At 45.5% G+C, this 12,310-nt stretch overlaps 1 protein-coding gene across 5 annotated transcripts in view; it reads right to left on the reverse strand.

Annotated features, from left to right (window-relative positions):
* LGALS8 (galectin 8) overlaps positions 1-12,310 on the reverse strand; it is a 214,223-nt gene that overhangs the window by 107,660 nt on the left and 94,253 nt on the right. For all 5 annotated transcript variants that reach the window (XM_029593819.1, XM_029593820.1, XM_029593822.1 and 2 more), the window contains one exon: positions 6,327-6,415. In XM_029593819.1, the coding sequence (XP_029449679.1) occupies positions 6,327-6,415 (89 nt within the window). The remainder of the gene's footprint in view (positions 1-6,326; positions 6,416-12,310) is intronic.

Here is a 12,310-nt window from a genome sequence, read left to right on the forward strand (position 1 = left end):
GACACTGGCACACTGAGTGCGCTGAGCATGCCCAGCATGCTATGATCCCTGCGTCCACAGGGGTCTCCCTTCAGTCTCGTTTGTAGCATTATGCGTAAGCGAAAATATAAAAGAAAATAATAAAACGCATCGGACCCAACTCCGCGGGGTGGCGGGTGGGTTCTGTGAGGACTACATCCTGCTGTCCTGGGATAACACCTATTACAAGGTAAGCAATTTTGCTTTATCCCAGGACAAGCAGGATGCTAGTCCTCACATATGGGTGATTAGCAAGCTAGAGGCTGAGTCATTTTGTAGTGAAGCAACAGTGAAGAATTGTTGGTGAAAATGAGGCAGCCGAAGATCACAGCAGGTTGGATGTAGAAGGAGTTGGGAATATATTGGAAACAAATTCTGTAACACAGATTGTCTAAAGGCCGAATCTTGTCATTCTTCTTTGCCCAAGCAATAAAGAGCTGCAAAGGTGTGAAGGGAACTCCATGTTGCAACTTTACATATGGTAATAATGGGCACTGAACGATAGTGTACTACTGATGTAGACATAGCTGTTACTACGTGAGCTGTTATTCGTCCTTGGAGTGGAACATTTGCTTTTTCATAACAGAATTCGATATAGTCTGCTAGTCAGTCGGAGAGAGTCCGTCTTACTACCGCGACTCTTGGTTCATTTTATGTGAAAAGAAACAAAGAGTTGGTTCGATGTCCTATGGACTGCCGTGCGGATCAGGTAAAAAGCTAGTGCACGTTTTCAGTCTAAGGTGTATAAGACCCTTTCTCCCTGGCTAGAGAGAGGTCTTGAAAAGAAAGTAGGCAAGACTATTGACTGATTAAGTGAAAATCTGTTACTACTTTTGGTAGGGATTTGGGGTGAGTGCAAAGGACTACTCTGTCATGCAGGAACCTTATGTAGGGTGAGTATGTAATGAGAGGTTGCAACTCACTGACCCTCGTAGCCGATGTAATGGCTACTAGAAAATACTTGTTATGTAAGAAATTTCTTGACACAGGAATGTATTACACTTAGGTCCGATTTAATGACCAGTGGTTGAATGGGAGGCTTAAGGTGAAGTAAGCCTCTCATAAACCGACATACTAGGGGTTACGCTGTTATTGGCGTATCCCCTATTTCCTTGTGTTATGCCACTATGGCATTTAAGTGTACCCTTACAGAGGATGTCTGGAGACCAGAATCCGAAAGGTGATATAGGTAATCTAGTACAGAAGGAGTGGGGCAAGAAAAAAGGTGAAAACCTGTTTGTGTGCACCACTTGGTAAATCTAGTCCACTAAAAGTGGTAAGGATTACATGCGGAAGGCTTTCATGAAGCTACGAAAACTTTAGAGACTTGTGTTGAAAGATTAAGTTGTTGCAGAATTTCAACATTCAAGCTGTCAGGGCAAGAGTTGTTAGGTTGGGATGATGCAACTTGTCCTAATTCCGAGTTACGAGGGTGGGCGCTATGCCCAGGGGAATTGGTCTCTGATCGAGAGGTCAAGGAATATGGGAAACCATACTTGTTGAAGCCAGTATAGGGCAAAGAAGACTATTGTTCCTCTGTCCTGTTGTAGGTTCACGAGAGTTTTGGCTATGAAGTATGGGAAGCATACTGGACTCGGGCAGGACGTGGGCCTGAGGAACAGTGAACTCTGTCCCGGTTCAGCATGATAAGAGTGCTGGCTATGAGAGGTAGCGGAATATACACATTTAGGAGGCCCTTGATGGAAGAAAGGCGTCAATGGGAATGCAGTGGAACCATGTGTAGGTAGTAGAATCTGTGCACCGTATGGTTCGATTCGGAAGCAGAGGGCAAGTTTGGTTGACCTCCGCTCTAGAAGATTTCTCTCGCTACACATGTCCATGACCATTCGAGAGGATGGACCTATCTGGAGAAGGTCTGCTAGTGCATTCAGTAAGTGTCTGAGATCAGTGGCCCGAGGATGCATAAAGTGAGCAAGGGCTAAGGATAAAGCTGTGCAGCTTCATTGCAGAGCAACTAGGATGTTGTGTATGCTTGTATGTTGGAAAGCACATTGTCCCTATGCTGTCTGTCTGTATGCACAAAGAATTGTTGCAGAGGCAGTATTAGAAGGCATAAGGGTATAACTCATGGTACAAGATCCAGGAAGTTTATGCGGAACTGCTTGGAGCGGTATAGACGCATATTGGGTTGAGAAGATTTGTGGTCAAACTTACAACCTGAAGTAAATGCGAGCATGAGCAGGATTAGACTAGGATTTTGGTTCTAAATCCGTGATATAGAGAGGGACGAAAGCGATTAAATAGCTTAGACCCACTGATAACGGAATTTCACTGAATCTAACTCATAGCAGCTTTGGTCTATAAGGAAAGTGCATAGTGAATAAACCTCAGAGCCCGATAATGTAACATTTTTTGGGGGGGCTAAGGTTATAGAATATGCGCGCAGGGACATGTAGGAATGTATTAAAATGTCTGTGCGGATGCTGGACAGGAAGGTCATTGTGACTATGGTGTCCAGAAGTGTAGAAGGGAATTATAGCAGTGATAGTAATCCCAGATAATGGACTGCCTGTGGTTATGCAGCTGTCCATGCAAGGAAAGAATGAATGATGTTGGACTCCGTAGAGAAACAGCAGTCACCGATATTGAGTCAATGAAATACCCCAGTTGCGAAGCTGGTGCCATCGACAGAGCTTGGAATTGTAATAATGTTGATTCACCATGAGGCACATAGAAAGAATAGAGATAATGTACTTACTGTGTTTTGGAAACATGGTAACGAGAGATACCATTTTACCTGTGCCTTCTGAAGAAAGTTGGCATTTCTGAAGTCCAGGATGGGCGGAGAGTAACTACTTTCTGTTGAAAGAAAGAATAATGTAATTTAAACTCCCCAACCCCCCTCTTCCCCCCTCTGCGCTTTGAAGCATGTAGGGGAGTGTACCGGAACCTTGGTACAAGGTGGGGGTGGCTGCTCTGATATCCAGCCAGTTGGAAAACTGGGAGGTGTCCAACTGGAGGGGTTGATGTAATCTGGATATCATGTAACTTCCCACGGGAGTGAGAGCGGTAAAGTCTTACCCGCATTTCTGAGTGCTGTACAAGGAGACATCGAGACTTAAATCAGGCTTCAAGATGGACTTGTAGTTGAGGCAGCATGTGCTGGATCTCGTGTTTAGCAGAACGGCGAATGCACCTGGAACTTTGGTACTGAAACAGGAACCAAAAGCTAGAGTATTAATCAGTACAGAGCCATGTTGCTGAAAAAGGGAGGAAGCCCTGATGCAAAAAGAAAGAGAGATTCTCCTGGTATTGTGGCTGACATAGCTGGCATAGCGATATGTGACACTAATACAGTTCTTGGAAAGTACATGACCTAGAACTTTTCTAACCATGTGGCCAGAATTATAGAACACATCTCAATGGGAATGCCGCAGAAGCGGGTACTTACCATCCGACGTGAACCGCCGAAGGACGAGCCGGTGAAGATTGCTGGCTCCGTGGATTTCCAGAGTCCGCTAGGGTTAGCCTGTGGATGTCAACGTCCGTCTCAACTCTGATACCTGGTATGGTGGCGCAGGTATAGAGGAGACAAGGCTGGGCGTGGCTGGAGCTTAGACCGTAATGAGCGGAGGGCCAGAATCCCATACCGATGTCGGTGGGGCACGCCTGGGAACAGGGGAGCCGATTAACGAACTCATGAACCCAACCATTGTCGCAGCGGCTCGATGTCTCTTGACGCCAGTGCAGAATTCTGCGGACCTCGATTCGGTGTTTCTGGAGCAGGAAGGGCTGCCAAAACTGCACGGAACAGTGCCGATGGCAGTGGTGATGTTGCTTGGCCGGAGCATCGTCCAGCATCGAGAAGGATAGCAGCAATGTGTTGGATGGCTTCGGTGGCGGATGGTCATCGTGTCGGTGACGAATGCCACGGTGCTCGACCTGATCATTCCCCAGCGCCGAGATGGCGATCGATGACGGACTGTCAGCATGCCTGCTCTGCTCCTGATACTGGGCTTTAATAAGGACCCAAAGCATGGAGCACTGTGTTCAGGCGAGGGCATTATGTGGCGGTGTTATGCCGGCATTGATGTCGATGGCGGCCAAAGTGGCCTCGAGAGTAACGTAAAAATGTATATGAAAAACGTTGATGACTCGTCCAACAATGTTGACAGTGATGGAGCACTGACGACATCGGCGTAGCTATCTATGGGAACGATGTGGCATCGAATAATTGAAAAACATCGCTGGTTTCGGAAAAAATGATACTGGCATTAACGGAGTCAATGACCGCATCCATAAAAACCTTGAAGATGCCGATGGGAACGACGTGGGTGTCGAGATCATCGATGTATGGCGGCGTGCGCCGACAATATCTGTGGTATGGCCACGGGCATCGACGGTATCAATTGGATCGACTCGGGCAACAATGATGTCCATGGCATTCATGCCACAGACATGGGCACCAATGGAATCGATGTTGGCATGGATTTCATCGATGGAATGGACATTGGCATAAGTGGATTCCACTCTGGCATCAATGCCATGCATATAAATGGCATTGGCATCGATGGCCATGCATGTAAATGGCATTGGCGTCGATGGCATCCATAAATTAAAGGATGGCATCGATGGAAATGACCCCAACAGCGATGGAAGTGCCCTGGGTAGTGGTGGCATCGACCCGAGTATGGATGGCAGCGACGAGACAAGGTGTTGGTCGATGGCATCCATCCGGGCAACGCTAGCACCGATAAAAGCTAAGGAAATAAATCAGTGCCATGTATAAAACATAGATGGCATTGATAGAAACGATGTAGGGAGGATGGCATCAGGGTACCGCAGGGGGAGGGGTACCTGTGGTATCTAAAAACGCAGGATGGCCTGAAGGGGGTACAGACGGTAGCGATGGGGTATCTACTGCGCGAAGGTACCGAGGAAAATAAAGGACCTGAATCTACAGGGGCCCTGGCGGCACCGATAACCGTGGAAGTCCCTGTCCCACTTGCGCTAATAGCCAAGCAGAGTGTCACAGAGGGACACTGCAGGCTATGTGTGACTAACTGAAAAATAGGGAGAGGGAAGGTTGCAGTCGGTTGGCAGCCAGAAAGGTGACAGGAACCGACTGAAAAAACATGGCATAGTACTCACCGAACGTCGAATTAAACCAACGCGGAGGGAAACCCGTGCAGGGAAAAGTGTTTGTGAAGTAAAAATGTAAATCTTTCCATGAGGAAAAAAGTATTAGAATTTCTCACAGAGCTCCTAATTGCTAGGCTTACTGCAGAGCGGAAAAAAGAAGACTGAAGAGAGACCTCTGTGGACGCAGGGATCATAGCATGCTGGGCATGCTCAGTGCATTCACTGTGCCAGTGTCAGTCAAAGCTTTTTAGAAACTTTGACAGAAAGATTTCTGTGATAGGGCTCCATTACCGATGTCACCCATATGTGAGGACTAGCATCCTGCTTGTCCTGGGATTATGGAGTTTATTTTTACATACACAAATGGTCTAAGGTGAAACTGAATTCTTCAGTATAATACAAACTAAGCTGCAGGCTCTTGTGGACTCTCCCACTATAATTTTCAGGGTTTTTTGTTAAATTCAAATTCCATGTATCTATTTAATGTCGGTATCCACACAATTGTATGCTTCATAACCAAACTCCCCATCCCAATTAGAGAATGAGGTTAGAGCATTCCTGTATGATCCAGCATTTGCTGATAAGGGGAGAGTGCAGAGGCAAGCTTCCCTGAAGATACATCCAAACTGAGATGACTTACACCAGTTGTAAAAGCTTGGGGCCTGTTCTTGTTATAATAGTTTATGGAAAAGATGTAAGGTGTAATTAGTCAGTTTACCTATTCCTCAACCTCAGAAGACATACTTCCACCATATCCACATTAAAAAAAAAAACCTCAGTCATGAAGGAATCTGTGGAGAAATGTACAAACAGCAGCCCTCTACCCTGAATAATGTTCAGATGGAGGACAGTTTATAATGTTCAGATGGAGGACAGTTTATACCCTTTTTAAATGCTCTTTCATCCAATACACTTAATTAAAAGTGGCCTACAGCAAGCTGAGAACGTTCATGGTTTGTGATGAAGCCAACCATATACCTTTACTATCTTCTGCTTCAATAATGATCTCAAATCTCATTTCAAAATCATAACATTTAGGAAAAATATACATGCTTAAGCAGCAGGAGCTCAAATAGCACACTACATTGTGCTTCTATATGATTTTTTGATATGTTGATAGCTATGAACTGTTATGCAGACCTGTAATCCTTTAGCCCACAACCTGGCTAAACAAAGTGAAGTGTGGCAGAAGTCAATTATCATACTTATCAGCATCCTGGGAAACGCTTCCATGGATCACCACCATCTCTCCAGCATTCAGACCTCCATGAATTGTTTCCACATAAGGGACCACCTATGGAAAAAAAAAAATCCATCCAAATTAAAAAATAAATTGTGTAAGAATATATAATCAATCACTTGCTGTCCCTTTGGGCTGTACAAGGAGTGGCTGTCAAAAGAACTTCAAATGATTATAGCTCCAGTTAGTAGTGATTTGATCAAAAACAGAAATGTTGGGCCTTTGAGGGTGCTTTTCTCACACAAAGAGCATAAGTTGGCCAATTACATGGATAGCTATGAAGCTTTCCTGGATATAGCATACTTTTAGTAGCATAATAGTTTGGTCTGGAAAGGGATTTTTAAGTTTCACCAAGGAGACTTCTACATATGATCACAAACTGCAGGTGTCACATATTTGATCTTGACCCCAAATCTAAATCTGTCAATCAGAAACACAGTTACAAAACAAAAGAGTATAAGATCTGTTATATTGGGTGAGACTAAAGGTTCATCTAGCCCAGCAACCTGTCTCCTGCAATGGCAAGCAGCAGGTGCATTTTTTTATATTTGATAGAATTGCTTACAGAAACAGGTAGAGCATGAATAAGATTAGGAACAGTTCCTTGAGCACAGTATTTTAATTTGTTAAAAAATGAAGACCATTGGCAGTGATTGTTCAATATGGATGTCAGGGCAAATACATTATTTATGTTCTCCAAAACTGGCTGCTAGTTGATATGAAAGTCAGTTTGATCAAGGTCTGCCCTCATTCTTAGAAAAGACACTCCAGTGGTTTATATAGGAAATCTTGTCATGATTCTTGACAAAATGACAGTGTTTCCAAACCCTCTCCTGGAGGCCCACCTATCCAGTCGGATTTTCAAGGTTGCCACTATGAGTAAGCATGAGATAAATTTGCATACACTGGAGTATGCAAATCTCGCTCATACATATTGATTGGGAGAGAGATTTGCATACTTACAGTATATGCAAATTTATCTCATGCATGCTCATTGTGGCAATCTTGAAAATCCGACTGGATAGGTGGGCCTCCAGGAGAGGGTTTGTAAACGTTGTCCTATGGTTTTAAACACCTGGTTTTGTGTTTCAAGAACTCTACCAAGAATCTTTAGCCTGCTAAATATGGCACAGAATTCATTTAAATAAACAAACTGCAGCAAAATGGCAGGGCTTGATAAATTTGGCATGATGTACAATACAAAGACACTTTACCTTGGTTACTTTCTCAATGCTGAGCCCTATGGGCCTTATTCAAAGATTTCTTCCATAAGGGGGGAAAAGTACTTTCCAATTAAGGACCTTTAATACATAAGCCCTGCGATTTTTAGAAGCAATTAAATTGTTTCTTCTTCATCTCTCAATGTGGCGCTAAAGAAATTCCCATATTGATTCCCTAAGCGTTTTTCCTCATAGACACAGAATGGCAGAAACGCCTTAGATTAGAAACCAGGCTTTTACTTGCAATCATGCAAGAATAAAATGTGGCAAAAAGGAAAATTGGTTCTTACCTGCTAATTTTCATTCCAGTAGTACCACGGATCAGTCCAGACTGTGGGTTGAGTCTCCTGTCCAGCAGATGGAGACAGACCAAAACTGAAAGGGTATCCTATATCAGGACACAGTGTACCCTGCAACCCTTCAGTATAACCATTATCAAAGCAGATAACTATAAAGATAACCAGTAGAAGATCAAGCAAGGAACAAGAGAACTAAGAAAATTGAACAATTGAAACATTGAATGGACTCTGTATGTGATTGCTCTTGCATAGATATCCATTGTCATCAAATAGATGCTTCCGGTGCCTCCAACTATAATCACAAATGAAGGAATCATGCATCCTGCAAAGGAGAAAAACTTTGAGCGGATGGATGGAAAAACAGACGGGAGGGTGTCTGGATTGATCCGTGGTACTACAGGAAAGAAAATTAGCAGGTAAGAACTAATTTTCCTTTCCCTGTACGTACCAGGATCAGTCCAGACCAGGGGATGTACCAAAGCTTCCCTACATAGGGTGGGAACGAGACAGTCCTGCTCGAAGCACCTGCCGACCGAAGGAACCAAACACTGGCGCCTGTACATCAAGGCAGTAATGCCGAGTAAATGTATGCAGGGATTTCCACGTAGCTACCCTGCATATCTCCTGCGGAGAGACCGATTGACTCTCCGCCCAAGAAGTAGCCTGAGAACGCCAGGAATGAGCCTTTTGGCCTTCCTGGACTGTTCGGCCTTGACAGATATAGGCCAAAGTAATCGCGCAATCGTAGCCTTAGAAGCCTTGTTGCCCCTATTTGGGCCACTCCACAGGAAAAAAAGGTGATCTGAGACCCAGAAGTTATTCGTAACCTGAAGATAACGCAGTGAAACGCGTTTTACATCAAGGCGGTGAAGATCATCCCCAGTCGTACTCGCTATATCTTCAGGAGAAAACACGGGAAGCTCCACCGACTGACTGACATGAAAGGAAGAAACAACCTTCGGCAAGAAAGAAGGTACAGTTTTGAGAGAAACCGCTGAATCAGAAAACCGTAGGAAGCGTTCCCTGCAAGACAACGCTTGAATCTCCGACACCCTTCTCGCGGAGCAAATAGAAACCAGGAAAATGGTCTTGAGCATAAATCCTTAAGAGTAGATGGTGGAGAGGTTCAAAGGGTGGCTTGCAGAGAGCCAGAAGGACTAAGTTAAGACTCCACGAAGGACAAGTAGTACGGATAGGCGGATTTAAATGTTTGGCGCCCTTGAGGAAACTAAAGACATCCAGATGAGCCGCTACCGCGTAACCATCAACACTGCCTAAGAGGGAGTTGGGAACTGCTTGCCTATGCGGCGAGAAGACCGCCCCTGGGTCGCCGTCCTGATCGCTGCTGTGGAGGGACCCTCCCCACACGGCAGGCACCTGATACAAAGCCCATCGCGGGAGAACCGTGAGGCAAGCTCCCCGCAGGCTAAGCAGAGATGAGATCGTGGCATGATTGACAGGAAGGAGCCACTGCGAGGCAGGGGAAACAGCTGAGCTGTGCAGCCCTGAGAATCGAGTGCAGGCGCACAAACCCTGCTCGCTCTCTTCTCTGACTGAAGCAGAGCTAAAATAAGCTGCCGATTACTAGAAACTTAGTGTGTGTGTATGTATGTATGTATGTATGTATGTATATATATATATATATATATATATATATATATATATATACACACACAAACTTTTTTTTTTAAAGATTGCAGGGGAATGAACATCCCTGTCAGCACAGCCGGGGAATTAACTGTCCTAGGGCAAGGCAGCTATACAGGGGGGAGTGACTGGACCATCAGTATCGCCCCAAACACACAGGTCACTGGGAAAGGAGCTTAGACTGAATAAATCAAGGGGCAAGCCCCCCTAGGCCCCCCAAGAGCGAGGAGACAGAGCTGTCACCTGAAATAAACAGAGTTCCTTCAAACTTTTTTTTTCTTTTTCAAATTTGCAAAGAAGATTAATACTTGATCTTGTCAAAGAGAGAAAGAAAAAACCCCAGAGGGTAAAGTCAAAGTAATAAGGAAAGGGAACTGCAAAGTGAGCTGCCTGCATCTGCTGGAGACAGACAAATACTGAAGGGCTGCAGGGTAGGCTCTATCCTGATAAGGGATACCCTTTCAGTTTTGGTCTGTCGCCATCTGCTGGACAGGAGGCTCAACCCACGATCTGGACTGATCCGGGTACGTACAGGGAAATCTCAGTTCTGCACTGTTGGCTGTGACCTGCTTTGAACTTCTGGCGGATTGCCTGAAATAACTGCTCATCCAAGCAACTTGCAGCAACTATTTCGTTATCATATCTATTGCTTCCTATTGCCTTGAGGCACCAGGGTTATTCTAGACATGTACATTGAGCTTTTAAATTCAGGAAGGCCAAAAATGTTATTCAGCAGCCAAGATACCTTTCTCTCGTGTCTACTATCAAGCTGCCACAATTCCACCAGCAGGCCCATACAGCCTTCTTATATGGAGAGCCCCATCTAGATGGTAGTCTTCAACTTATCTTGGTCCAGTTCGGTTGGACCCCTGCATTCCTGGCATCCTCCTCCCTAAGAGAGAGACTAATCGGCTGGGTATTTCCAAGAGACCCAGATGGGCCACTATTACAGGATAATGGGCCCAGTAGACCACTGGTCTGAACCACCATGGCACCTCTTATGATCTTATGCTCTTTCTGAATAAGTTACTAATCAGCCTCACCTGGGCACACCAATTTTTTATTTTTCTATTCTGCCAAACCCAACACAAGTTGTTCTAGGAGGTAGATTCCAATGTAATATAGCATAAATCAATTGAAATCCATAAGTAACCACAAAAAAGATAACTCAAAACAATCAAACATGAAAGAAACCAAGGAAAGACCAAATGCTACAGGAATCAAATCATAATGGAAACTAAAAAATATCCCCAGCTTTTCAAGTTTGACTAATAAAGACAGGCTTAATTAGCAAGAAATGTCTGGGTCCTCCTAAAAGCTAAAACATCCAGCACTGCTCTGAAGGCCAGAGGTAGGTGTATTCCACATCATGGGGCCAACGAAAAAGAAAGAATGCGTACCTTGTAGGTTTTATTAATATTACCTCTCCCATCAGTTTCTTTCTGTTGCCTGGCTCTCCGTCAAATCTCCACAGGCCTACCTGTTCCTGCCCTTCTTTTTCTTAAAGCAGCAGTACTACCCTTTCTCCTCTAGCGTTTTCTTGACAGTGCCCTCTCTCTCTCTCTCTCTCTCTACTTGGCTACTTTCCTCCCATCTCTACACTGTTTCCAGCTGGACAAGGTACTAACCTCATCACATCAGCATTCAGGATAATCACGAGACATCTGACTATGCATTATTGAGCCAACACTTGGTGGCATTCTGTTTATATGACTGTGTTTATCCCGGGCCATTTTATTTAGCTTTTTTGTTCTATTTCTGAGAAGCTCTGTTTATCTCCTGAGTACTCCTGGTCCCTGCTGCTCCACTTTAGGGCCCAGCTGGCTGCTGCCTCTCCTGGCCCCTTACACTCCGCTTTCTGACCTGGATGCGGGCGCTGCTGCTGCTTCCTGTCCTTCTGTTATGGTTATGAGGTGTTGGAGTGGATTCTTGGGTACTGCGGTGATGGCCACTCCCACGGAGAAGAGCCCCGTGAGGAACCGCAGTACTAGGCTAGACTCTATACACGCAGACACAGAGAAGTTGCATTTATTGTACAGGTCGATGGTACTGCCCGGTGAGCGGGCAGCAGTGAAGGTAACCCAATGAAGTAATCCAGGGGTCCTCAGCAGAGGAGACCAGTCTCACACTCGAGTAGGTGATAAGCAGCGCAGCGTAGCAGGGACAGGTCCCGGATGTAGACACAGAGCGCTGAAGCTGAGACAGACTGAAAGGGTTAGTACTCACTGAAGCAGAAAGCTGTATTTTTGAAGGTCCTGACAGGCAGAAGTTGTTCAGTGGCAGGCACCAGGTTAGGGAGAGCAGGCCTTCAAGGAGCGAGTACCCAGTATCCCAAGATAGGTACCTGAAATAGAGCAGAAGGGCCCCTGAGGAGCGGGTACCCAGGTTAGTGAAGAAATGCCCCGATGGGCAGAGAGAGCTTCCTGCGGCGGCTGGGAAGCGGCAGAGCAGCTTAGACCAGAGGCAATCCAATCCTTGCTAACTCAGTTTGTTAGCAAACAAAGGGCTGGCTAAATACCAGGATGTGATGACATCACTCGGAGGGGACGCGCCCGAGGTTTCCGCCATGACGTGGATGGCATGCGCGCACACTAGGAGGCCCTCAGGAAAATCATAGCGAACACCGTCGCCGCTGCCGATCCGGGGACACTGGAGAGAGCGGCATGAAGGCTTGAGAAGGAAGAAAGGTGAGGCACAGAGGTCGAAGCCGTCTGAGACCGATGGACGCAACATCTTCTTTCTGGCAGAAGGTGCCAGGTACCGGATTGTAGGCACTAAGGCGA

The sequence above is a fragment of the Rhinatrema bivittatum genome, chromosome 3, assembly GCF_901001135.1.
Source record: "Rhinatrema bivittatum chromosome 3, aRhiBiv1.1, whole genome shotgun sequence".
NCBI classification, from domain to species: domain Eukaryota; kingdom Metazoa; phylum Chordata; class Amphibia; order Gymnophiona; family Rhinatrematidae; genus Rhinatrema; species Rhinatrema bivittatum.